Below are 27,663 nucleotides of genomic sequence, written 5' to 3'. Positions count from 1 at the left end.
TCCCTTGACTTTATGGGCAGCTTTATTGTCACTTTTTTTTTTTTTCCTGAAAAAAAGGCATGCAAGATTTAGCTTTGTGTGTCACTATTAATTTTGTATCATTCAGAAGAAGAACAACTTAGTGGAGAGTTACTGGAAGTTTTAATATAATTTATGTTGGAAAGACTTCTTTTGTATCACTTACTTTCCACTCGCTGCTTTATAATAGTCATTCTATCATGTTTGTTCCAGACAAAACATATCAAATTATTTTCCCTTTTAGATATTAAATTTGATCAGGTGATTAAAAAAGGCTAAACTTAGAAAATATAGGAAGAAGCAGGTTTCCCTAAGTCAGTTGTTGGAACTCTTTATTAGTTGCATGTGAATCAGGCCTAGGTTCTCAAAAATATTTAGGTTCTTTATTCGTGTTGATTTTAGTGTTGTCCAAATACTTTTGAGAATATTGGTATAATGTCAAGAAAGACTGCAGAAGCAACACTAACCTTTCAAATACAGTGGCCTTCGTGGGAAGCATTTGTGCTTGCAGGAAAGAATTTGGGGCACCCTGGAGTAAGGGTGCTTGTGAGTGTTGAGCCCTGGGTTGCAGTGCTGCTCACAGGGCTCTTCTAAATTTTCTCTGTGACCTTTAGAAACACACACACACACAAAAGGTTGAAATATTTTCTTCTGACCCTATGGACAAATTCAGAGCTTTTTAAAACCATTGGCAGTCATTAAACTTCAGTGTCTGTAGCTCTGATATATTAAATTGGAAGCTTTCTGTTAGAAAGAAATTCTGGAGTGAATTTCTGGACCATCTGAAGTTGTTAAATGTCCTGTTCTTGGCTTTAGTGGAGACAGAAGGTCATCCTGGTTATCTGCCCTGCTAAGCAGTTTCATCTTCTGTCATGGAAGCAGTGGTAGAAGACTTTATCAGTATTCTACACAGCTCCAGAAATGTAAAATGTGGAAATTAAAGATAGCTGTATCCATAGTCCTGTTCCTTTTGTTTGTACTCCTGTACCCTTTTGTGCCTGAGTGTTTTTAACCATACTGCTGCTGAATGTCTCCCTCTCCCTTCTAGACAGGGAATTTGCAAGTGATTCATGTGTTATGAGACCTGACATACGATCAGTCCCTCAGGACTGGGTTTTACAAGTCGAAAAGAATTTCATCCTGTCACAGCGTGAGTGTAAAAGCTGTAAAAAGAAAGTTAGATAGAGCTGTGTGGTGCTTGAGATGACAGTCCTTATAGGAATGGAACTTGCTGAGACTTTGATCTTTGTATTTCAACTCCAGTCTGACTAAAGCTCTCCATGTAGTCTCCTGGGTGCTGGCAAAGGGCAAGACCATGCTTGCCAAAGTCTGCTGGGTTCATCAGTCAGGTTATATGTGGAGAAGAAGCCAGAAGGCCTTTCACACTTTTGAGACTCTTACTTTTCCTTCTTGTTAGGATGGATATCTTGTCATTTGTGCTGGAGAAAACCCAAAAATGTATCAGAACAAACTTCTGTTTTAATATTCCTTGGAAATAAGTGGAGGGAAATCTTTGAAGATATTGTGTATTTTATTTGTTTATATTAAACTGAATTTTTTGAGTGTGTTGTATTTTTCCCTATTCTACAACTAGATCCTAAGAACAAGGGAGTTTTTTTGTTCTTTATCTTTCTTTCTTCATTCTTCCTGAATTTCCCTTAAATTGCCTGGAGTCTATGTGGTTGGGTTTTTACTTAATCATTCTTAAATACAGTCATATTATATGGAATATTATCTGGCATGAATTTCTCTAAAAGAAAAAACTAAATAGAAATGTCTTGTTTCCTGATAAGTCTTGTGCAGGAAAGGGCGGATGAATGATGAATCACTTCATAGTTCTGGCAGTACTGCTCCCCCTGAGGACTTGCTACACTACACATTCACAGCAAGGTAAATATCTGAACATTCACTTTTTTATTCAGAAGCAACTGTAACAACAGAAGCCTTGGGATTGCTCATATTTAAGTCTCCTATGATTAAGCAAGATGTTCCACACTTAATCAAAGTATTCTCTTCGCTAAGGTAATTATATAACTTGTATAATTACTTTTTATGACCCCATCATGCAAAATTGCCTGTTGAATAAATAATTTGCAATGACGTGTCTTTATTTATCTGCACCCTCTCTGTCTCATGTGCTTTTGATCTGTACTCTGTCATCTTCAAATAATTTGTGTCCTTTTAGACAACTTTTCTGATTTTCTACCTCTTCTGTTTACATTGTCTTTCTTGTTTGTCTGATCTATGAAAACTTTAGCACTTCTGTTGGCTCTTTTCATCTTGTGCCACAATATTCCAGAACCAGATTTTTATTTCTTATGATTCGGATGTGTCGAATACAAAGAAAAAATGCAAATATGCATATTCAGAGGGATGAAGGACAAAGGACAAAGCTGTGTATGTTAAGGTAAAAGTACTGCTTGCACACCTGCTGCTGGCAATGGCATTAGGCCATCCCTCCATTAAAAACAAAACAAAACAAAACACAACGAAACAAGAAAAACTGAATTAATATTTTTATTTGAATTTTCTGTGACCACCAGTAGGAAGGCAGAACTTATCAGGCTTTAGTTTGCTTTATAGAAGTTGAATTGCCTTGATTAAGTTGGTGAAGGAGACAGAGGAGTGCTTTTTGTATAAATGTACTTGATGTCATAGTGAACATAGTGTATCTGTTCCAGACTTCTTTGCCTCTCTTCAACCTTGAAATTCATGTGTTCACACACCATTCACCCAAGGTGCCAGTTCCTCAGTTTTGAGACTCTATTACCAATGCCCCTAGAGAGGCAGAACTTTGTAACACAGGCAAGTCCAAACAGTTACTGCATTACAGTAACTTGGTCACTTGTTTTCACATGCAGTTGTTCAGGAATAAAAGTACCCTATGTTGTTAATCATAAAACTATTATATAATCTTGAGTCAGCTTTCAAGTTGAAACAAGTTTTAAGATGCCTCAGTTGTTGAACTTTACTAGAAGAGGAACTTTGCTCTGTGAATGCTACAAATATTTCTTACATGTGTAAATTATACTACAAAAGCCTTTGAGTCCCACATTGTAATTCAGTGGCTTTCAAGATCTCTGGATATATCCTTAGCAATATAGTTTCTTCTGTTTGCTGGTACTGTGTAAAATCCCTGATTGGTGACCTAGACTCTTATGCTAGGCTTTGAGGAAAACATAAAAAGTGATATATTGTCTAACTAAAAGAAGAAAGTGGAGGGACACTCATGCAGATGGAGAAAAAACAGGAACTAATGAGACCTTCAAGTTTTTTGTCAAGTTAATGAAATATAGCAGGTAAACCTGTTCTCTGTGGTAAGAAAGGGGATGAGATTTTAGCTTGAACAAAAAGAGACAGATATAGAGAAGAGAGGCAAGGTCATAATCAATGCAGTAGGCATAGTACTGACAGTTGCAATTAGAATTGGCTAGAAAAGCAGCAGAAAAGAGGGCAGGGCAATTCAGAAGATACACACAGAATTGTTTCAATGGTGCACCCTGAAAAAGGAAAGGGTTTCTGTCAACTGGCTGGCTTTTCTTTCAGTCACATTTGTTTCCTTTCCCTGGGAGTCTTACTTTGCACCTGTGAGTTCCATTGAGAGACTAGCCAGGTTTCTTGCTTTTGGTGGGGTTTTTTTGTTTGTTTTTATTTGCGCTGGGCCCATCTGTCTCCCCTGGGTTGCTTCAGCACTGCAGAAGGAAAACCTAAGAACTAAGAACGGCAAGGCTCCAGAGCTTTAGATCAGCCATCGATTTGCATTTGTGAAATGAGATCCCCTCACAGGCATTCCCTCTGGTAACAGGGTGATGAACTTACAGATAAGGCTGACAAAAAGGTGAGCAGCTAACACTACATACTGGAGAGGAATAACATTGCAGTCAATTCCTTAGCATAAGTGAGATTTTAACAGCCTTTACCTTGTTTTGATGTTGGAAGTCTGTATAATTCGGGGAGCTAAAATGTGTCTTATCATCTCAAAATATCATAAGGTACTCTGCTTCCACAGTTAATTTTATGTCTCACTTTGTCGCTTTGTTTTTTCTGGCTCCTTATCTGGTCAGTCTTTGGTGGTGAAGCTAACAATATTACTGTTTTCCAGTAAAATCTAAAATTGCTGCTCCCTCATCATTTAGGCAAGTGAAAGTTATCCCCAGGCCTTCTGCTTTGTTTATTCAGTACCAGATATCTACTAATTGTCATAGGTTTCCTTATTGTAGTATAAAACTGATCGCCATTATTTTTGAAAAGTAACTTTCAAGCAGCAGGTATGTTTTTAAGGACCACGCCATAACCATAGCCAAAAAAGAAATTTTACTTCTGCACTTGAAACATTTTTTTGCATTTAGAACACAGAAAACACAAATGCTGTCAAATTCCACTTGCATGTACTTTACTCATCTTGATTTCTCCCTCCAAGCATATCTGAAGAAGCCCATGACAGTAGTTTCCTCTAGATTGAATGCATATGGCTTTGGTTTTGCTTTGACTTCTAGTACTTTTCAAAATAGAATGGATTAAAAGTATACCAATGGAGACTGTAGATGATTTTCTAAGAGAAACAATCCTTTCTTTTAGCAGTTTTTTGTAAGCTATTACTTATGGTATAATACATACTTTCCTCCACTTATTATTTAATTATAGGCTGGACTTGTATAAGCCACTAAGCTGTGTCAGTGCCTATATTCTCATAGTTAATAAATATGCCTACAAAGTGTTATTTGCTTCCTTTGATTGATCAGGGTTGTTATAACCAACTGCATCTCTTGAGCCTTTCATTTTCTACAGTTAATGTAAAGATCCATATGCAGGGAAACTGCTGCACAGACATTAGTATAGAGCAGGCACCACAGGATAAATTGCAAACCAGTTCGGATATTTGATTGCTACCAGGAGCATCTATCAAAATGTAGATTCTTAAGCTAAATTTCCTGAATTCTTGCCTTTCTGCCAGTAGTCATTGTGTGGGTGGGTGAAGCACATCTGGGAGAAATGACTGAGGTGGCTGTTGTATGAGAAGAAGCTGCTGAGGCCTCTCAACCCAGCATGTCCCTGAAAACTGTGGCTGTAGTAGGGCAGGAATACCCAGAATTAGTTCTATTTTGTTAAAATATACAGTTATTTCTGTGTTTTCTTTTCTTGTCTTGATCAGTACAAACATTCTGACCCTGTCATTTGTAACAAGCAGAAGCGTCTTGGAAAGCAACTATGGCAAAGGAAAAGGCCTAGTTACCTGACCATTTCAGTTCCTTGGCTTCATTAATAATCAGATAAAGCTTAGGGGTTTTTTTTGTTTGTTTTGTTTTATTTCTTTGTTTTTCAGGAAGGAGAAAAGATACAGATCAGTGAACACCATATTTAATCTCTTCCTAATTGTGAGAAGGATTGTTCGACTTTGGGACCTCTTGGGATTCAGTCCCTGTTAATGCATTATGTTATGACTCTTCATAAGACTATGAAGGGATGGGTCAATATGCCCATAAAGTAGCTAGTAAATTGAGGTCATATAGAAATTAAATAGCATACCTAATGTCATGGTAGGGGGCTATTGAGTAGATTCAGGAACCTCACTGTAGCCTGCTGATGCCTTAAGACGAAAGATTGTCTTCGCTTTTGATATCAACAGCATGGGTCTTGATCACTTTTTTTAAATTGTAATTCAGAACCATCTGGTGTGGAACCTATCATACCCCTAGCCACTGTTGTTTCGAGTTTGCTTTGTGACTTAGGTAAACATGAATATTTTTGTGTCCTTTTTGTGCTCCTAGAATCCACTGTGTTTCCAGTAACGTACCTTAATGTTTCCAAGGAACTGGCTTTTCAGCGGCTGCTGGTGGAATGGGATGTTGGCAAGTCAGCACATGATGCTGAGCTGGCAATGTCGTTTGAAATACAAGTCCGTCGAATAGGTGAAACTACTACTGTGTGGACAGTAAGTGTGTTTTTAAAAAGGCATATTGCCTATTTGCAATATAAAGGAAGCTAAAGGAAAATCAAATGTTTAGATGTGCATGCAGATAGCCTTGCTGTATACGTTTACAATTTACAATATAGTAATAACCAAACTGTTCTAGAAATACCTCCGTATTTCACTAGGTGCCAGACTTGGCCTAATGTTACACCCAGGTTTTGTGGAAAAAAAAAAAAAAAAGAGTCATGTGAAGAAGTCATTTCCATCTGTGCGGAATATAGATATGCCTTGCATACCCTTATTGAGGGATTGTGGTGGGCAGACTTAGGAGATCTGTTTTTGAAGGCCTCTGTTTTCCTTTCAAGGTGCAGGTCCCCCAAGCGGCCTCCCAGAAAAATCCCTTCCATTGTTCCTAAAGGCAATCCTTTTTGTTGCTTGATTACTACCCTTCACTGGCAACTAAATGAACATGATTCACGTTGCTGCAACTCCTCTCACCTTATGAACCAAATGATAGTCTCAGTGTGAGTGAAGCCTTATAAGAATTGTGCTTGATCCTGTTAGCAGTTACCTTATATCCGCCTCTCCAGCTAAGGAAGAAGCAGTGATGTCTCTTTTCTGAAGTACCTATACTGCTAGTTTTCCTTAATACCTAAACCAGCCAAATTTTCTGAAGAGGCAGAGATCACCCAAATCATAGGCTTAAGCCTGCTCCCAATATTTTCCCCAGTTTGTGACTTCAAAATGAGAACTTTTGTCTCCAAAGAAAATTTCCTCTCCTTTGAATATGACAAAAAATTTTCATGCATTTTATTGGATATTATAATCCATTATGTCATCTGCTGATTCAGCTATGGAAGAATATGAAATGCACGTATTAAAACTTAGGAAAACTGGAAAACTGCTCTAGCTCTTTTAAAGCTGCTGTCGTCACTGCAGATGAGGTATATGCAGTTCAGAAGATTTTGACCACTTTGATCCATGGGGTAGGATTTTTAGCACCCATCGTAGAGATCTAACCCTGAAGTCAGAAACTGGGACCATGTAGCTACAAACAATTACAAAGTTTTTTTTTTTTTAGTACCCTTGCAACAAACTCTTATTAACTTGCTGGAAGAAAGAGTTTTTTGAATCCAAGGATGTGGTCTGTTCTGTCACTCATAATAAATATGACAAGGAAAATAAACAGGGTGTTTTGGATGTCACTACCACACAGGAATGTATTTGCTTCCATGTTTTTCTGAAGAATGTGTACTAATAAAGACACACTGTGAGTCTACTCATAGCAGAGCACAGACAGTCTATGTAACTTCCAAAGCAGTAACTACATTTACCAGTGCTACAAATGAGGAATTAAATTGTAAACTGGCTGCAGAGTTTTTCTCAGAGTGGTGGTATTAGGAAAGTGCAGGTGTTGCTGATGGAGAGCAGTTGTGGAGAGTGGTTCTCTAGTTGTCAGCATGAACCAGGACTCTGGTACAGCTCATATGAGCAGCATGGATCTATATGCTAAGAATCTAGTATGGTTGCTTTATTAAGAAGAACTGAAATATACGTTCTGTTCTAAAATGTATCCTTAACTACAGGTGATTAATAGAATTCTTTGAGCCATTGTTTCCTGCTACTTATGGATTCTCATGCCAGGAGAGATCCACAGTTTGGATACATTTTAATCTGCTTGGCTGTGTGACTACATGGTGTCCTGGTTAGTTTGAGTTGCTGTGCCATGCATTGCTGCAGCTCATTTAGTGCCCAGGTGGGCCTTAAGGATATAATCTTTTAGAAAGCAGCATAACATTTTATATTCTTTGCTGGTTTTCTGCATTTATATAATTCAATATGAAAATATTTGTGAAATTACAGAGCATTTAGGTCTCATGATTTTTGAACTCCATTTTATATCTTAGGTTATACTTCTCCTGTTACCATCATGGAGCTCTAGCTGTTTGAGATGTATTTTTTCAAGTTCTTTGCATGTGCTTATTACAGCAGTGAACTATTTCAGGGAAATCAGCAGATATCTTCTTACTCTGTCTGTCACAGATGGTATTGTACTGTCCTTAGATGCTGTGCCTCAGAACTACAATGAGATATCTGCATAAATCCTTACTGGCCAGTGCAGATTCCTGCTGTACCTCCGAACCAGGGATATGTAACCCAGAACTTCAGCCAAGGTGTACTTGCAGGGAGCAGCATCTGTGCATGTTATTACTCATGTAGCAGCAGGCACAAATAACATACTGAAAGTCTCTGAGGGTGAATCCATTTAATGACAAGCAGGGCTGACTCACAACTATGCTGTCAGAATGAAGTAGTCTTCTTGCCAGCACATCCGTCACTCCACCACTGCTAGTGTAGATTTGTAAGAAGTTACTTAGCTTACTAGTTACTTAGCATGAGATCAGGTGTAATGAGTGGGATTTCAGAGATGCCCTTTTCAAAAGCATTTTCTTCCTTTAAGCCTTCTCTCTCACTGATTTTGATTGTACTTTCAAAATGTCTACATGTTGCTGTTTTTTCAAGACCTTACTGGCCTTTGTTTCTAGGAGTTTCATAATGTCACACTAGATAAATCAGGAGACCCTCTTCATTGGATGTGGGATTCAGACTTACCTTTGGAGTGTATGTCACACTCGGTTAGAATCAGGAGCAAAGCAGAAGCATCAAAAATCTGGAGTGAGTGGAGTCCGTGGAAGACTGTCTTGGGTAAATAGAACAAGATGTTGCAGTATTGTTATTGATGTGGATTTTTTTGTGTGGTTTAGGGAGGGAGGTTGGTTGGTTTGTTTTGTTGTTTTTTTTCAGTACAAAGTTAGATTGTAATTCACCAGTGACTTTTATAGTAAAGTCCAGTTCACGAGAGATGGCACGGATTTATTTTGAGCTCTTTTGTGTCTAAGCACTAACAACTCTCTTTTTTTTTTTCTCACAATGATACCAATGCTTCAGCTGTTGTTTTAATTTGCAGACTATCTTCCTAAGCTAGTAGACCAAAAGTTTTAGAGCTTTTCTTGCTCATACATTAAAACAATGCAGTACATACAGTGGCATGGGATCTTGGGTAGACTCTAGTATAGCTAATCACCAGGTCAGACACAGCCCTGGCCCAGACTGGGAGAGAGGAAAGTGGAAGGAGAGGAAGCAAATAGCTATGGCTACATCATCTGGTGTACCTGTTGCTCTTATCTGAGGATCATAAGTTTGTTTGGTGTTAAAGAAGCAGTGAGACAGGAGCAAGCGAGCTCCTTATGCCACTTGGAATGAACTTCTGTGAATCATATAACAGTAAGCAAGGAGAGAACCAACAATGTAATTAATGCCTTCACAAAATCCTTTCTTTTCAGATTATGATGTCTCACTAGTACAGCTTGGTATCCAGAGAATTTGGTTTAAACAAAATATGTAACTGCTTTAAGAAAAATTACTACAGTGATTTTGTAAAGAAACACTACTCTTGCTTGGAACAGCAAGGGCTTTTAGTTATGAGAGACATCACGGGTAGCAGAAGCATCACAGGGACCTTCAAAGGTCACCTAGTCCAACCCCACTGCAATGGGCAGGGACATCTTCAGTGAGATCAGGTTGCTCAGAGCCCCATACAGCCTGACCTTGAATGTTTCCAGGGATGAGGCATCAACCACCGCCCTGGGCAATCTGGGCCAGTGTTTCACCGCCCTCAGTGTAAAAAAATTCTTCCTTATATTTAGTCTGAAGCAGAAAGTTCAAAAGCTCACACCTTGCAGAAGTTATTCGAATCTAACTTAGTTATGCTAAGCAAATTATATATAAGCAGTTTCTAAAAGAGTTCTATCAGAAGCAGTATACTGAACAATCCAACAAAGTACGGCAGTCTATTCCCTAACACCTCTTTAAAAGTGTGTGCAATGTTTCCCTTTTTCCAGTCTCCAGGGACTCCACCTAACTGCCATGACTTCTCAAATATCATGGAGAGTGGATTGGCAACATCAGCCAATTCCCTCAGGACTCTGGGATGCATCTTGTTAGGTCCAATGGACTTCTGTATATTTAGGTTCCTCAGGTGGTCATGAACCAGAACTTCTCTTACAGTGGGAGGGACTTTCGTCCCCCACTTCCTGTCTTGAGGTCCATCTACTTGAGACGTGTGGGAAGAGAGTTTTCCAGTGAAGACTGAGGTAAAAAAGTTGTTGAGTACCTCAGCCTTCTCATCATCTATTGTTACCAGTTTGCCAGTCATGTTCATCAGGGGGAGTATACTTTTTTTGACCTTCCTTTTGTGGCTGACAAGTATAGAAGTCCTTCTTACTATTCTTTGAATCTCTTGCCAAGTTCATCTCCAGCTGCACCTTGGCCTTCCTGACCCCATCTCTGCACAACTGTACTCTTCTCAGGTGTTCTTCTCAGTGTTCCTGTACTCTTCTCAGGACACCTGTCCCTGCTTCCACTGCCTGTGCATGGGCATAAATTGTTCTTCTCCCTCACCTTATGTCACGGGAAACAGGATGCAAGACTCTCCTTTCTCACTGACCTCAAGCCTGGAGAATTTATTTTTTCAACTGAAACTGGATAGGGATCAAAAATTCTATTTCTTTGTCACAAACTGATCCTGCATTACAGGCCTGATTTAGAGCTTTCAAAGTGACCATAGACTTCATTAAATTTTTGGAGAGCAGATTTTGTCTCCGACCTGTGCAAAAGCCTGTGAGTCACTTAAATCCCACTAATTTTTGCATCCAGCAAGGAGTCCAATATTGAAAGCAACACGAGTCTCATTCCATGTTTAGTACCTCCTTACTGATCTGGTTCATTCAAGTGCTGACTACTCTTAGCTGAGTTCTGCATGTTTTTCTAGCCCCCTGCTCACAGGAATTTTCACTGTAAGCATCAGCCGGTTCGTAACTTGCAGGAGGTAGTGTTCATCTGTAAAGGCAGTTCTTGAATGCACACTTTTTGTTTTCCCTAAGTGAAACGCAGTGAGATGGATTCAGTCTCTTAGGTTGCTGGTTGGACTACATTATATGTTTATGGGCTTAAGAAAAATATAGGTATGATTACATGTGAAGTTGATCTCTGTCTGGGGAAGAATACTGAATAAAAGTCTGTGAATGGATAATGTAACATTAACAGATCCTTGTGTTAATGCTCAGTTATCTGTTCTGGTGGAAGGCTGCTGCCACATGCAGATTTGGAAATGGTTTATTATGTATTAATTTGCAGGCCTGGACACTTCGAATAACAGTGGACCACAAATCTTTCCAAATGAAAAAATCATAGAGGAAGGCTCTGATATCACTCTTTGCTGCATTGGAAGGAAAGGGCATATCATTGAAGAATTCTCTCTATACCGAGCTCCCCATGTTTTCAACCACACAAACAGTCAAATTGGACTTCTCACTTTGAAAAATGTGGCACATCAAGCAGTACCTCACATCACAGTCTACTGTCGTGAGTCTTGCACTGAAGAAGAATGCTATGACCATGCAGTTTTATTTGTGGGCAGTAAGTGAATGCTTTATTACAGTTCTATTTTCCTGTTGTTATTAAGTCAAGAATGCCTGTGGGAATGGGTGGAGAAACAAAAAAGCTTGCTTTAAGTTTTCATTATCCTATCATGTCCAGCTGAACTCTGTTTAATGTCTGACTTCAAATCTGTCCACTTGCATATAGAAAATATCAAAGAATAGCAGAAAATATGTTCAGATTAATCTCATTGATTGATCCTAGGACAGGTGACTGATTTTTAAACGTGTCTACTCATTTAGGAGTTCAGCTTCATTGTCTGTGTGCATGTGGGAAGAACTCAGCACAGTCCGCCTTTCGAAGGCTGGTAGCAATTTTTACAGATATAAAGCAATACAGATTAAATTAATGAATGTATTTATATAATAAAAATAATAACACAGAGAAGCTTTTAGAATTAGTTTCAGAATTAGTTTTAGAAGATTTTGCAATTAGTTTATGCTGTTATCCTGATTGTGCTCTGCAGTGTGGTAATTGAATAGCTATAATTGAAATAACATATGTAGTAAACCAGACCTTGCACATACCCAATATTTCTAGTTTGTTAATATAGTAAAAAAGTTGATGACTTTTGCCTTAACTGCCATGCTGTTGGTGTTTTTTTTATTATTTCCTCTGACAAGAACCACCCAATACACCAAATGATTTTTCCTGTGAAACTCAAGACATGAGGACAGTAACATGTACTTGGAGCCAAGGAGGAGACACCTACCTTTATGGAAATCATTCACCAAAATATACCTTGTCTGAAGAGTAAGTCTCCTTATTGTTATATTAAATCTGCCCTGTGCTATACAGAATTATCACATTTTTTGCTTTATAATCTGTGAAAATTTTTTTTATCCTTGTTGCAATTAGCTGCCTGCCTCTTTACAGCTCCCTGATCAGCTTGTTTAACAAAGTTTGAGGAGTGTAGAACTGCTCGGTGTTAGACTACCTGTAACAAAGTTGTAGGTCCATCAGACCCAGTTCTACTTGATAAAGCTTGTCATTACCATTCTTTTGGGTTAATTTGTTTGGATATCTTTGAGCAGGTATGTGAACACTCTGCGATAAGGATATAGATAAATTTAAATATAGTATAATCATTGGGTAACACACAGGACAGATAACTAGGATTTAATCAGTTGGTAGGCTGAGCATTAGGGAGTTCACAATCCATTAACACTAGTGCTGACTTGAACTGGTGATTGACAGCTAAACCTGTTAGCCCAATTAGCCTCTCTGGTTCTTTTTCTTTACGATTTTAAAACATTACATGCTGTTGTTTTCCTTCTTGAGTCCTTGAGCTACTGACAATTCTCTCTCAAATATCCTACTTATGTCTATAATTTCAGCTTTTGGGTTTTGTTTTGGCTTTTTTTTTTTGGACAGATGCCTCATCATTACAACAAACTTTCATCGAAAGATCTCAGCAGAAGGTCACCATTGCATATACCTTCATAGTCTCTGCATCATTCGCTTCCATTAAGATACTACGATGGGTTATATAAAAATGGGAATTTTGAAGATGTATTTGAAATTACTGCTCCATTTAAAAGCATAATTGTAGATATCTGAATGGTTTAGTTGTTGGCAAATAAGTCCCTAGTTTAGAATTTCCATGAGGAAATCACTAAAAGCAATTGAACTATGTCTTATAGCGAAGTTTGCTTTACCCTTTTATCTTAAAATGATAGCAATTTAGCTGGATCTTAAAAGGATTAAGTAAACTTAAGCTTTGCAGAAAACTTTCTTCCAATTGTAAGAATACTTCTGTTCATCCTACTTCAGGCTAGAGGAAAGAACTGGTTGCATTCTTTTAGTTCCCCTCAGTCTTATTTTTTTATGATGCTGTATTCTATTAGAGCATCAAAAATTTAAATGTCTACATTGATCCTACATAACGGAAAAATGTTTTTGTCTCTTCTCCCCGCTCCTTTTCTTTGATAGGTTTTCCCAAAATCCGATTCCATGCACAGTAACTTGTTCTGAGCAGTGCTCATGTTCTTGGGATATAGGCCAGCAGAGGATCTATAATATCACAATGACTGTGGAAAACCCACTAGGCAAGAAAACTGCCACGGATGTTTTTGATGTAACCCACAGAAGTAAGGACTTTTCTGTGTCTTTGTTGACCTTTTTTTTTTTTGTTGCAGGCCTTGTCCTCCTTCTGTTCTTAATACTTGAGTGCCCCAGTTTAAAGTATGGAAGCCCTTGATTTTTGTCTTCACGGTTTTTATTAGTTATATGTTCCTGTGCTATAGTTATGTGCTGTCACTTCAGTTTCAGCTTTGCGGGGTTCTGATAATGGTAGAAAATAGCTTCACTCCAAAAGTAGATTTGGTTATTGAAATGACCCCTTAATGCTTCAAAATCTGCTGCTTTGGTGAAGCTGGTTCATAGTATGAGAAGCATAGAATCGTAGACTTATAGAATCATTTTGGTTGGAAGAGACCCTCAGGATCATCGAGTCTAACCATAACCTAACTCTAGCACTAAGCCATGTCCCTAAGAACCTCATCTAAACGCTTTTTAAACACCTCCAGGGATGGTGACTCCACCACTTCCTTGGGCAGCCTGTTCCAGTGCCTGAGAAGCAACATGATACAAGAATATCAAATGGGGAGTTCAAGAAAAATATCTGTGAAGGTTACTCAGGAATTCAGTCCTTTGTCCAAAATATTTTTGCTGATGTTACTGTCTTTCCAAAATAAAATTGATATGCACATTTTGAAAAGCAGGTAAATAAAATGACTAGCACCTCTGGTACAGGTGTAAGCAGCTATTGCCAGGAAAGACGTGATGGTGCTAATATGAGACAGTAACATCTGCTGTGTTGCTGTATGGGAGGAAGAGTAGTTCATCAGTGAAACGAAACAGCTTATTCTGTGTGCAATAACTGATGGCTCTGGTTCCTTCTTCCCTATTAGTCGTGTCCTTTATGGCAGTATACCCCAGGCCCCATAAGTTCTACCTACTTCTGCCTCAAAACACCTGAGTATTTTCTGCATCTCCAGTAGTATTTCCAGTTCTGCTTGTGTCCTCTAGCCCCACCACATCCACCTCTGTGTTCCCAAGGTCCTGTGGCCACCTGACCTGTTGCAAGAAGCAGGAGGCAACTCGTGCTTCACTTGGTTCTCAGGTTGACAGGCTGATGGATGGGAAGGCTGCTGGTGTATCTACTGTGTTCTGGCAGCACTTCCTTCCTCACAGGCACTGATTTCAGTTTTGCTAGACACACTTTTTCATAGGACTGGTAGGAACATGTGTTAAATGCCTGTCTCTGTTATATTTGTCTCAGAGAGGCATGAGAGTCCTAAGAGTTGATTATTTGATTGTGTGTGGGTGGAAGAAATAGAGTGGGAGGAAAGCGGAGGAGTAAACTGACAGGTTGTAGTGAGAAAACGCAATATTATAAACTAAGTTTTCATGGGACATCAGGCTAAAATGGGTTTCATTCAATGTGATAAGTACATTAAAGTTTTACTACAATTTTCTTTTTTCAACTTCTAGTGATTGTTACAAGTTAAAGGAATTATATATAATTTATTATGAGATAACTGTTTAAATACTGATTGCTGTGAAGTCCTGTATGTTTTCTCTGATCCTGGACATATTTACAGCAGAATTTTCCTTACTTACAGTACGTCAGCAAGTAAAGGAGAACTGAAGTCCATTGTTTCCAATTTTGTGTGTGGTAGCTGGGACCTTCTGTATCAAATACAATCTCCTTTGAGTCTGGAAGTCCTCAAATTGTAATTCATGTTCCATGAATTCCTAGGATAATGACCAAAGCTGTAAACATAGCACTCACTCACATTGCCGTGTCTTATTCCTTATAACTGGACTGATAATATGGGATAGTTTGAGATCTGCTGCTTTCACTGAGTGCTGCTTACATACCAGCAAAGGATCTCAGAAATCTTTGGAAAAAGTAGCACTGGCACTGTTTACCAGAGGGTAACTGCTGGCAGGAGTCAATGTAAGTGTTATGAATAAAATTTCTGGAGAAGAGGCTGAACTCTGAGGTGTAAAAATGTGGCAAATGTTACTTACTCACCATGCTGCATCAGGAGTCCCTGACAGGCCCTGGATTACTGAATTTTACTGGATTTGCACTAGAAGTCTCTGATTCTTTCCTTTGTTCATAAAGTTCTAAAATATTTCCAAGTCAGCACAACAGGCTTTTTAAAATCTTGTATAACATTTACATTCTGAAATTAATTTTTACTAATTTATGTCTGCTTCTCCTAGACTGGCTGTAAAACCTGTATCTTTTTGTTTTTACTACTTAGCTAAAATACCTTAAAATACTTTTGCATATATTTTATGTTTTACAATAGCTAACTCAGATTTTCCATTGGCAGTTTATCCTGCTGCACCTTTCCAGCTGTGGGAAGAATGCAGAGATACAGAAATCACATTATATTGGAAATATCAAAACAAAGGATTTGAACTCTTTTGTCAGACTGAAGTGGTCCAACCCGATGGGAAAGTAGAACTGGTATGAAACCTGAATTCCACACACAAAAACATAGCAAGTATCTTTTTGACATGAGATTAAATAATAATTCCCCAGTAATATGAATACAGTCTAAATCTTCTGAGTGCATTGATGTGTCTGTTTTCTGGCTTTGTTTGCTCTGAAACTGTAGAGTGACTATACGGCCCACATGGGCAGCCATTGTTGGCACTAATTCATACTGCCCAGACTGCTGGCTGAAATGTACAGTGCAGCGTGTCTGCATGTGTGTCTCTGTCCTCTGCTGGATGAGTTCTGAGATTTTGAACTAAATGAAAATAATGATGGGACTTACAATTGATGTTAGCTTTTGCTAATCTTGATTTGTCACGTTTTTATGACTCCTTATCTTACAAGTGGTGGAGAGGTGTGTTGAAGGCTTTTTTATATTAGTCCAGAAGCTTTCTGTCTACTGTTGAGTGTACTTGATGAAGTGTGTCTGTTTTCTAGTTACGGAACACCACAAGAGTTTTTTTCCCATCCTCTTCCATGTCCTTGAAGATTATTTGAGTAGAGTCCTTGTCTTGTTCCACCTCTTTCACAAGCAATGGTGTTGATTGACTCATTGCATACGCACTGTGGTTTCTCTGTAGCCCTTTTCTTGTGAGGGCAGCTTGCCTCTAGCACATTAAAAGGCATTAGGAAGATCAGGAGCAAACTGTGTTCTGTCTTCAGTATTGCTCAAGCTGTTAGATCAAGTGTCTGCCGCAGCTGGCCATTGCAGAAAACAGTTTAGAGGAGAGGCTTAAAGCATGCTCCATTTTCAACTCCTACTGGAACTCGCCCTGCCTCTTAAGAAGGAGTTGGGGAGAAGGCTGGGGAAAAAATGGGAAGAAAAGGGAGCTGTAGTTGCTGTGCATAGAGCTGGAACAGCATTCTGCTTACATGAACTGACTAAGAGACTCAGACTTGGTGAGGGTAAGATCACACTAAATTCCCTTCTTGATGTAAAGAGTAGTGATTTGGCAGGCTGTTAGTGACTCCTACTCAGACAGTTACACAGAGACAGCTTGCAGACCTCTCTTTGGATCTCCCAGGCTTTGGGTCTTGTGCTTTTTAAATTTCTTTTCTGTTGTTCCATGGTTATCTTTTCCAATTCAAACTTAACTGGCTGTCACAGGATCTAGAGGAAGAACTATTTTTTTCAGACAAAAATCTCTTGCTAATTAGGTTGAACTGAGCTCTGACTGTTCATTTTTTGTGTCTTGCAGCATAATAGCTCAGACTCACACCTCCATTATGCCAGCATCACCCTGAGAGGACTGCAGCCATACACTGAATACACAGCTAGAGTACACTGTGCGGCAGCTCAGCATTTCTGGAGGTGGAGTGAATGGAGTGAAGCCCAAACCATCAGAACAATGGAAGCAAGTATGTCTAGCCTATCAAGAAGGCTCACTTGTTTGCTGCTTGCTACTCTTCTGCCGTGTAGCTAGAGCCTGTTGCATGCATAAAATTAGGAGCACGCTAAGCGAACTCTGGGAAGGTGGCTTGTTAAACAGCTCTCATCCTACCTGCCCATCTCTGCCATTTCATCCAGTGCAGTGGGAAATGCAGATGACTGGGAGGATGGACAGACTGAGTCACAGTGTTCTACAAGTGCTGGAGGAACTGTGCAGAGGTGGGAACAAGCACCTGGGAACTGCAAGCAAAGAAAGACTTTTCTAGGGAAATGAACCAGACACTCATTCAGGAAAAAAAAAAAAAAAAAAAAAAAAAAAAAAAAAAAAAAAAAAAAAAGAAGAAAGAAAGAATAAAGGGAGCAAGAAGTTAAAGAATATTTTGGCAAGACCTGGGAATGATGGGGAAAGAGAGCTCTTGGGGATGAGATTTCTTCAAATGAGAGGAAGCAATTAAACAGTTTACCCTTTGCGCACCTAGAGTATTTTTGTTTTGTTTTATTTATTGCAGCTCCATCAGGGAAACTGGACATTTGGAGAGAAATAACACAAGTTCAGGGGGGGCGGAATGTGACCTTGTTCTGGAAGGTGAGACATGGGTACAGAAATGGAAGCAAAACCCTTCAAAAAGGAGCTGGAAACTTCTCCCATGAACTTTAACAAGTTTGTGTGCACTTAATAACAATTCAGTATGAAAATGTATTTTAAAAATCTAAGACAAATGTTACATATAACATATTTCAGAATGTATGTAGCTGTATGATGGTATGGTATGATGGTATGATGGTATTTTAAAAATCTAAGACAAATGTTACATATAACATATTTCAGAATGTATGTAGCTGTATGATAGTATGGTATGATGGTATGATGGTATTTTAAAAATCTAAGACAAATGTTACATATAACATATTTCAGAATGTATGTAGCTGTATGATGGTATGCCGTCCTGGCATTTCAGACGTATACATCTGTTTTTCTAAGCATTATAACATGACAAATCCCACTACTGAGATTTCTGTTTCCATTTCAACCAGTATGTATATGCATGTTTGGAAACAAATATTTATACTCTAACAGAAATAGTACATCCAATTGGTTGTTTAAAGTTCTAATTGCTTCTCTCATATATTTTCACCAAAATCTACTGAGTAATTGGTGGCTACTCACATAATTTTTCCTCAGCAAGCACCAGGTTTTCGAGCAAATGGAGGAAGTATTTCATATGAAGTAACCTGGGAAAAAGAAGAAGGTGACTCTAAGCTTGAACGCATGTCCTTTTCATCAGCCTGCAATAGCACAAGGATTTCGATTGATAACCATTCCTACAGAGTCAGTATCATGGCAAAGAATGATGTTAATTATTCACTTCCTTCAGTATTGATCATCCCTAGAGGTACAGGTAACAGTGGGAGTATTTTCAGTTAAACTTAGACACCCATTATGAGAATTTTGTTTCCACTTATTGTAAATGGAGTGAGAATTTATCACCTTGGGGGAACCAATTAACCTGGCCTGTTATTGCACATCACTGCTATCTGGAAATTATTGCTGTATTTTTGTATATAGGGTGGTAACTGTATGTCTATTAAATGCCTTGATCCATCAAGGCATTTAATCCATCCAACAAAGTCTGTTTTCCATGGAGAGCATCCACAGAGCAAAACACATTTAGCCTTAAACTAGGACTTCAGACCTCTGGTGGGTACCATGAAGGTGCAGCCAGGGATCTCTTTGTGTGTGATTAACCTTTTGCAACTTTCTGCTTATGACTCCAGGTTTCTTCAGTTGAGATATTTTTATTAACATATAGTAATAATTACTGGATGTTTTTTGAGTTGTCAGATTCAGCATACAAAGAGATCAGCTTTCAGCATGTGAAAGAGCCCATACATCTTATAGCGAGGGAATAAAACTATTTTATTATTGTTTTAATAGCTTAGGATAGAAACTATATTGATCTTCATCTGAGGTCTCATGCAGGAAAGTAATAGAAACTGTTTTGTTTGTTCCCAGGCACTGAAAAAGAGCTCAGTGGTTCAGAGCTTCAAGAAGAACAGATTAATGGTACAGATTATGGCATTTTTATTTCCTGGGAGCCCAGACATATGTATGACAGTTACATTATTGATTGGTGTAACTTTCCGACGTTGCAGCCTTGTGATTTGCAGTGGAAGAGATTCGGGCCCAACACCTCCAGTGCTCTGATCAACTCAGGTGAAAGCCAAACAGCTTTTCTTTGTGATGTCTGTGCTGCAATCATTTATGCTGTGGACATGAATTGAATTTAGAAAACAGATACTGTGGGATATTGAAGTCTGTGTAGTGCAGGTGTAATTCTTCAAAGGCATGTGGCATCATGTTTTGCCTAGTAAATTACTTAGACACCACAAACGTGCCAGCACCATTAAGTCTTGGAAGTCAGCATAGTATTTTAGAAAAACACTCTTCTGAGTAGTTTGTAGAAACATCGTTAAGGAGCATGGCTGGGTTAAGGAAGGAGTTAAAAAATCTTTTAGCAGGACAGATGCACAATGGAGATTTGCCTTGTCTGTAACATGGGTCAGAAGTTTAGATTTGGGCAATTTAACACCCACTGCATAGTGAGAGTTTAGTGCTGACAGTGTGCCACAAATAATGTGTCTCAGCATCTGTCCTTGCTTAAGACCAGTTGTGTTTTTGTCCCAGTGGTGGCCAGTAGACCTAAGTCCTTTCTGACTGTGTGAAAGTTGCTCTGATATGCTTCCAGAGCTGCAAGAATATAGTCTTCCTTCGGTCTTCTTCAGTTGGTTGCAGTTGGTTAATCCAAATGTGAGTGGATGGCAGTGACAATAACATGGAATCCTGATGTGTCTGCATTAAATGGTCTGAAACACAACCTTTGCCAGTGCCAGGAGCAGAAATTAAATTATCTTGCTCTTTGATGCCTTCAGTATATTGTGCACTCATTTTGAATACTCTAGAGCAACAAAAATGTATTCAAGCACCCCCTCAATTCTCTCTTTCAGACAGAATAAATATGTACAATTAAAATTATGCATCCTAAGATGCATAATTTTGGTCTGTGTCTCCTTCAGTGGCTTTAATAGCACAATAGCAATAAAAAAGACTTCTAATGCATTATAGACCTTTGTAGAAAGCAATTAAGTAAAAGTAAAAGCAAAAGACAAACCACAACCTATTTTTCTAATCAATTCCACTATTTTCTAGCTGCTTTTGTTCCAGGGGTGAGATACAACTTCCACATCTATGGATCTGTTGGTAATAGAGTCTCCTTACTGAAGAAGAAGACTGGTTATCTCAGGGAGCTACGTAAGTTGGCAGCATATTTAGGGTTCGTGTATTTGCTAAATTCATCTGTCACAAACAGACGAATTCCATAGCCTTCCTCCTGCAACTAGATAAACATGTACTTGCCATCTTCTTTCTGTATCAGCAGTGGAGCATTTAAAAGTCATACAACAATGTACGTGGCCCTACATCAAGGATATTTGACTAGTGCACTGGCGGGATAGAGATAATTCAGTCCATGTTAATTAGAACAGCTAAACAAAGCTGTGATTAGAAGTCACTGCTTTGTGTACAACGTGGACTGTGTGAAGGCTCTGTGAAGTTGACAGTTTTGCTTTGGTTTTGTTCAGATTTAAATAAAACCAAGATGTAAACAGAAATACCATATGGGAATTTACACATTTTTCAAGTGAGAAGATAAACATTCTTGAAGTATAATGGCAAATTTAACTTTAATTTCCTTTCTTTCAGCTCCTCTGTTTGACCCTAAGGTGGAAAAAGTTGAACTGACTTTCAATGCAGTGACATTATCTTGGGATTCTTATCCCACAAATGAGTCACAGTCTGGTTTTGTAAGAGGCTACCATGTTTACGTGTCACCTATACAAGAGGTCTGCAGTTTGCAAGGATCCAAAAAGCATGTTCTTCCAGGTAACTGAGCTCTGGGATTTAGAAAGTTGTGTTGTTGATATAGGTAGAAGACTTAGTGGGGGTTGCTGATATTGCAGCTTCCTAGAAAGTTCACAGTAGACAGGCAAATCATGCTCATTAGGCAATACACAGATTTCAACACCTGCTGGTTTTGACTCCCCTCTCATGCTTGAAGTGCTAGTGGGTAGAAGTGGGTTGTGGCTTTATATAGATTTATAGCCCCTGTCCTATTGTCCATAGCTCCTTTTAACTCCAGTGTAAGATCCAGAAAGGATTCTTGCATTACTCTAAGGTGGAGTCAAGTTTCTGCCTCTTGTGATCTGAGTTCTGGATGAATTTTGAAAACATCTGTTTGCGGTCTACTTGGATGAGAGTCACAGGAAGTGTGTTAGTTTTACTAGAATTTGGGGTATTTTCGAAACAGATGGGATATGATTTATTTCTTTCAGAATTGGAGGACTGTGTAAATTCCGTGTTTAAATTCTTTCGTAGTGAAAGTATTTGTGGCTGTGCTCTACAGTGGAGTTCCTTCAGCAGAACTGAGCTGTGGGGTGGCACAAAGCCACATTTAATCTTTTGTGTCTGATTGTCCTGGTCTGCACTCAAAACTGCTCCAGATGACTTTGCTCCATTATAATCTTCAGATGTTTCCAGTATGTTTAAGGATATTTTTTTCCCCTGCCTCTTCTTCCAGTTGGGTTATGCCCTGTGTCAGATCGTTATGCTGATTAGATTAGTACTAGGCTAAAAAGCTTAGTTTGGACTGAAGGAGGCTTATTTACAAGGTTCTGTCAGAACTAAACTAACCATAGAAGTACCATAATTCTGCAAGTAATCCCAGTTAGGCTTTAAAAGGCTTAAAGCGAAGACTTCCTGCTTTCCAGTTTGTCTGAGCTAGCAGACAAGGGGTGTGACCGAGAAGGAATAAGCTAACCCTTTTCTCTCTGGGGTCTGGAAGTTGCACAATAGCAAGGAGGCAAAATACTTTTTTTTTAGGCAGACATTTCTTGCTTTCAATTATCTTCAAAAAACTTGACCTCAGCTTAAGGGCTAAGTGATTCTGGAGAAAAAGGAAATGGCAAAACCCAAATGACTCTTTTAAAAACCTCTAAAATAAACAGTTGCAGGTTTTGGCAGCAAGTTATTAGGTGACCTGCCAAAGGATGGGCAATGCTGTGGACAGTGCAGTGAGAAGGGATGTGAGTTCAGCCCAGTGGTAATGAGTCAGGATGCATCATCCTTCTCAGAAGAAAGTGTGCAAATTACAAAGAAAGTGGGTTGCAACTGGTCTGTCATTTCAGTGGTCTAGTGATCTCGGTTAAGCTGATTTGTAAGATTTTGAGGAGACCTTACTGCAACCTTTCATGTTGAAAGGGGGCTTATAAGAAAGATGCAGAGATATTTTTTTACCAGAACCTATAGTGATAAGAAAAGGGGTAACAGTTTTAAACTAAATGAAGGGAGATTTAGATTATATGTAGGGAAGACATTTTATTCCTGTGGGAGTGGTGAGGCACTGGAACAGGCTGCCCAAAGAAGCTGCAGATGCCCCATCCCTGGCAGTGTTCAAGGCCAGGTTGGACTTTGGGTAACCTGGTCTAGCGGAAAGTGTTCTGACCCATGGCAGGGGAGCTGGAACGAGATGGTCTTTAATGTTCCTTCCAACCCAAATGGTTCTGTGATGCTGTCTTACCTGTTTCATTTTAGATAATTCAGTGCTATGTAAATACACAATTGAAAACCCAGAAGAAAAGAGATACACCGTGGAGCACCTCTTGTCAAACACAAAATACAAACTAGCAGTTAAAGCATATACAGGTGGAGGAGAGACTCCCATTGTGAACTTCATATACATAGATACACCATTCAACTGTGAGTATTTGCTGTGGAAAATTTGTCTTCTGGCAGAAGGATGAGATGATTTCAGAGGTTAGAATCATCTTCCTTTCTCAAGGGAAAACATTTAAATCAATGCAGCTGTCACGGGGGAGTAATACAAGGTTCTGCTTGCTGCAGAACAATGTTTAGATTTCTTAAAGAGAAGTGCGACTTAAAAGAGTTCAGTGTCAGGTTCACTCTGTTATTTACTGCATGGGGGAGATATGCCAAGCCAAATGATGCTCACCTTCTTTCCAGGCGCCTGTGTCCATTCATGAAGCAAACTTTCAGGCGTCTTCCCTCCCTGATAACCGTTCACTCTGGAGACTATGTTTAAAGTTCCAGTGGCAAACTTTCAGGCAAGGTCCGTTACCGTATGCAGAGCAGACTTTCAGGAAACAAAATTCCCAGGAGAAAAAAAAAAAAAGTAATTTTAATGGAGTAGAATAGCAGGAGGGCTGGCTTGAGCTGGGTACCTGCGCAGAGGTCCAACCGAGTGTAGAAAACCATAGACTTCTATATCTTTACAAACCATTCATACAATGATTCAGTCCAATAGCAATATTTAAATTTGAGGTCTTCTTGCTTCTCATTGGATCTTTTTCTCTGATTCCACATGGGCCATTGTTTTGTTCAGCTGTAGACATTGTTTATTGTTCATAACCTTGCAGATACTGTTTTGTCTGAATAAATCCTTTCTTCTCAGCAAAGTGAAAAATAAGCCTTATAAGTGTTCAGTGTAGTTTGTAGTTGCTTTTGGTAAGCATGAGCAGAACTTTACAGCTTAAAATTTTAGCAAATCCAGCTTACTAAGTAACATGAAGCAAAGAATATACTGAAAATCATACAACCTTACATCTCTAAAAAATTAATTACATTTAGTATGCATCTACTTAAACTAAATTATTAATATTGAACTTGAATTGGGCTCATCCACTGACCTGTGAGTAATAAAACCACTGTAATACAGCTCACTTATTTAGCAGGAAGATCTCAAAGTGGGCTCATCCAGGCTGCCTTATTTATAGAATGAAGTTGATAACTCGTAGTCAAATTGCACAGTAGGAAAAGTATGCACGAGACTCCCTGTACCCACAAGTTACTGGTGTCCAGTGTGCAGTTCTGCTTCCCTGTGGGTCTCCTGGAAGGAGTTTTTGGCCTGGCTGCGGCTCAGGCCCTTCCCTCCTCTGGAGCCTGGAACAAAATGATGCTGGTTTGGCTTGGGGAGGGGTTGAGTGCATTTGCCACAGCAGCACACACTTGAGAAAGGACCCCACTGAGAAACAAAATGTGCATACCAACATGATCTTTTGATAATTTTAAGTAGCTATGGTTTTTATTTTAGAATGAAAATAATTCTACATCCTGTTTAAGTCTTACATCTTTCTGGGAAGTAGCTTATTACATGCATATTTGCATGACTAGTGAGTCCTGTTTGCTAGGATATATGAAGAATTGCATTAGGATTCAACTGGTTTTCTGATATGGGAAAAACTACAGACCTGTGTGCAAACAGGTGATTTCTGTATGGACTCTTGAACTTCTAATGTTGATTCATATTCTCGTCAGTCTTTAAATTCATTGTCAAGTTAACCCCTTTGTATGTCAATAGGAAATGTTGTTGGCTTGAGCATTGTAGTTTGCTAACTGGGTGGATTTGATCTTCAAATCAGAAGAGGAAATCGCTTGTAGTTCTGTTCCCTTGAAAATACTTCTCAGTAGGCATGGTTGTGAAACTTACAATACGAAACACAGATGCCTGGTTTTGAAAAATTTCTTGGGGGTGGAGGTGGAGAGTGAGAGGTAGAAAGAGTGAAGAATTGGCTCATGCAAGAAGACTTCATGTTTTAGGCTAACTAGCAGAACAGTGTCTAAACCCTCATGGTACCTCATGGTTCTGCCTCTTGCACCTGTGTTCCAGCTCTTGTGTTCCAGCCTCCTCTTGCGCAGGCACAGGCATTTGTACAGCCATGCAGGGAACCAAAATGGGGGCTTAACTGACGCAGAAAACATAAAAGGAGAATGTAACATGTACCCATTCTCTGCTGTGGTGTGTGGTGGGGACACACAAACTCACTGGCGTAGGGCAGGGGGGAAAGTGAGTGCTAACCACTGCTCCCCCTGTGCCTCAACTGTTCATGAAAAATGTAGCCCAAGGCTGCACTTTCCAACCAGAAAGAACTAACGAGATTCTTATGTCAGCATAAATCCTAGGAGAGCATGAACACTTGTGTAGTGTCTGTCTTGCTATAGTCCATCCATGTTGGAGGTACAGATGTTCTCTCAATACCTCATGACAAAAAACTGTCTTTGGGGACCTGAGAGAAAACCTAACATAAATAGTTGAGTGAGGTTATAATTGTCTTAACTTTTGGAAATTTACGCCTGTAGTTAAGATGCCAACATGAGGGCAAATTAAAAGCAATCTAGTAATAATGCAATTTTGGTAAAGGAAATCAAGATCCAAAGTTTTACAGCTGTATCCTAGAACTTCCAGCATAACTATCCTGCAATCACCAAGCACACAGTTTTACTGCTGAGTTAGTGGCAGGTATTCCATGTGTTTTGATGTTATTTTTGTCCCAGAAACTCAGGCCATATTGACTTCAACAGGTTCAAAGTTGAAAACAAATTTTTAAAGTATTTTTCTTTTACAGCAAACATGCTGTACCTTCTAGTCTTGCTAGTGATAGTTCCATCACTAGTAGCAGCTATATGCCGCTGGAAATTGAATTGGTAAGTTATTGTAATGCATTTTTCTGTTGTAGACAGAGAATGTACCCAGCGTAATTCACAAACCACAGCTGCAGCTTGTTGCTTCCAGCCTGTTGTAAGGCCTCATTCACTTTTTTCCTTTGGCTGTCTGGCTCTGTGGATGTTGTATTTGGCTTGTGGCATTTCTGAAACACTCATCATCTGCTGCTGTTTCTGTACACATCTACGTGTGGCTTCTGCTGATATTTCTTTTTCTTTTTGATGAGAGAACAAAAAAAACTAATTTATTTTGCTTTTGTATTTTCAGGGTGAAGGAGTGCTGCTGTCCTGTAATACCTAGCCCTAACAAGAGCGAAGTGCTGTCTTTCAAAGAGTTTAAGGTAAGACCACCAAAAACCTAGTATTTTTAATTTTTCTGTTCTTTGATCAGTAAAGTATCAGAAAAATATTTTTGTTGTGTTGACTACATTTAAAAATGAGTGACGCTCATGCAGAAATTAAAATACTTTTTCATCATTTAGTAGAAAATTATCCTTTTCATGTTCACGTGACTCTGAGTGATCAATGTACATTCTGCAGCCTGCTACTGCAAAAATTCAAAGCATAATTGGAGAATAAATTAAATCTTTTCATACAGGGGCATCTGTCTGGGAGGAAGGGACTGGCAAATGCCCTTTCCCTCCTCCTGCGGGCCCTTTGACCCAGGAGCTGCTGCTGCCACTGTGCTGTCTGCAAGGGGGTTGCAAAACGAGGGTGGGCGCATGTGGGGCTGCTGTTGTTTTTGCTGCTGGTGCGCACAGAACTCTGGCACCAGAGAGAGATGTTCAACCTGACAGCCCGTGCTGCTGCCTCCCAGTTACTAGTGGTTCAGACTGAAAACTGCACACATCAGAAACCTGGCAAAGTCTTTAGAGGGATATGGTTCCTTCTTCAAATATAGTCATGTTGAACTTACTTAAAAAAGAAATCTCTAAATAAACAGTCTTATAAATTCCACATAAAATACACCTTCTATTGAATGTTCTGTACCTGTTTTCCTTCGAATTCTGTTCAGTTCTTTGAAAAATCCAAATTAAAAGAATTTATAAGACCATATTAGAAGTCCTTTAAGTAATCACTTTCCTTTACTTTGGGCTTCTTTCATTGAGTAATTTTTTTTGTTTGTTTTATGCTTCTCTCGTAGATCGGTTCTGAGAAAGTATTGAAAATAAGTGACTGCATCCCTGACATGCTAGCAGTGGACAATAAGGCTGAAACCCAGGAACTGCATCCATGGAGCCAGTTGTCTTCAGCACCAACAGAAGCAAAGACTGATCACAATTCTTCCTGGATTTATCCTAATGAAAATGAAGAGAGAGCCTTTACACACACACCTACACATCAGACTCACACTTGGTTTGAAAATTTTGCTTATTCTTCTCATTTTGCAGATGAATCTTGTCCCTGTCAAATACCAGAGACACTAGAGACAGGCAAGCCAGAACTATCAGTAGTGTTGTACCAGCCACACTACTACTTTGATATTTTTAATGAAGATGCTGTCTCAATACGCAGAGAAACACCTGGCAGAAAGACCAGCCTGAGGTATATTTCACAAACAGATGTGCACTGCCTAGGGAGAAGGCTTTGATGTACTCTTTTCCATAAAGTCCATCCAGTGTTTGGGTTACACAATGTAAATGAGAATTTCTAAAACCACAACTTCTCTCGTTGACAAAGGCTTTCACTAGCCCAGCTTCTGTTAATGCTTAAGAGCCCTTGCTTCAGGGCTAGTACTAAAAATACTGACTTTTGCA

General features: G+C 39.1%; 1 protein-coding gene across 1 annotated transcript; it reads left to right on the top strand.

Moving 5' to 3' along the window:
• Positions 1-1,823: 1,823 nt before the first annotated feature.
• Positions 1,824-27,497, top strand: LOC308052070 (oncostatin-M-specific receptor subunit beta-like; the record flags this gene model as incomplete). The annotated part of the gene is made up of 17 exons (XM_080362833.1): positions 1,824-1,908; positions 5,787-5,950; positions 8,476-8,635; positions 11,126-11,407; positions 12,052-12,181; positions 13,361-13,518; positions 15,778-15,914; positions 17,144-17,303; positions 17,844-17,920; positions 18,518-18,734; positions 19,349-19,549; positions 20,543-20,644; positions 21,095-21,274; positions 22,982-23,146; positions 25,810-25,888; positions 26,175-26,247; positions 27,051-27,497. The coding sequence occupies exons 1-17, from the start codon at positions 1,836-1,838 to the stop codon at positions 27,495-27,497; spliced, it is 2,805 nt and encodes a 934-aa protein (XP_080218959.1). The 5' UTR covers positions 1,824-1,835.
• Positions 27,498-27,663: the final 166 nt, after the last annotated feature.

Source organism: Nesoenas mayeri (genome assembly GCF_963082525.1).
Source record: "Nesoenas mayeri genome assembly, chromosome: Z".
NCBI classification, from domain to species: domain Eukaryota; kingdom Metazoa; phylum Chordata; class Aves; order Columbiformes; family Columbidae; genus Nesoenas; species Nesoenas mayeri.
Note: the sequence above shows the minus strand (reverse complement) of the source record. Positions and strands in the feature narration are given on the sequence as shown.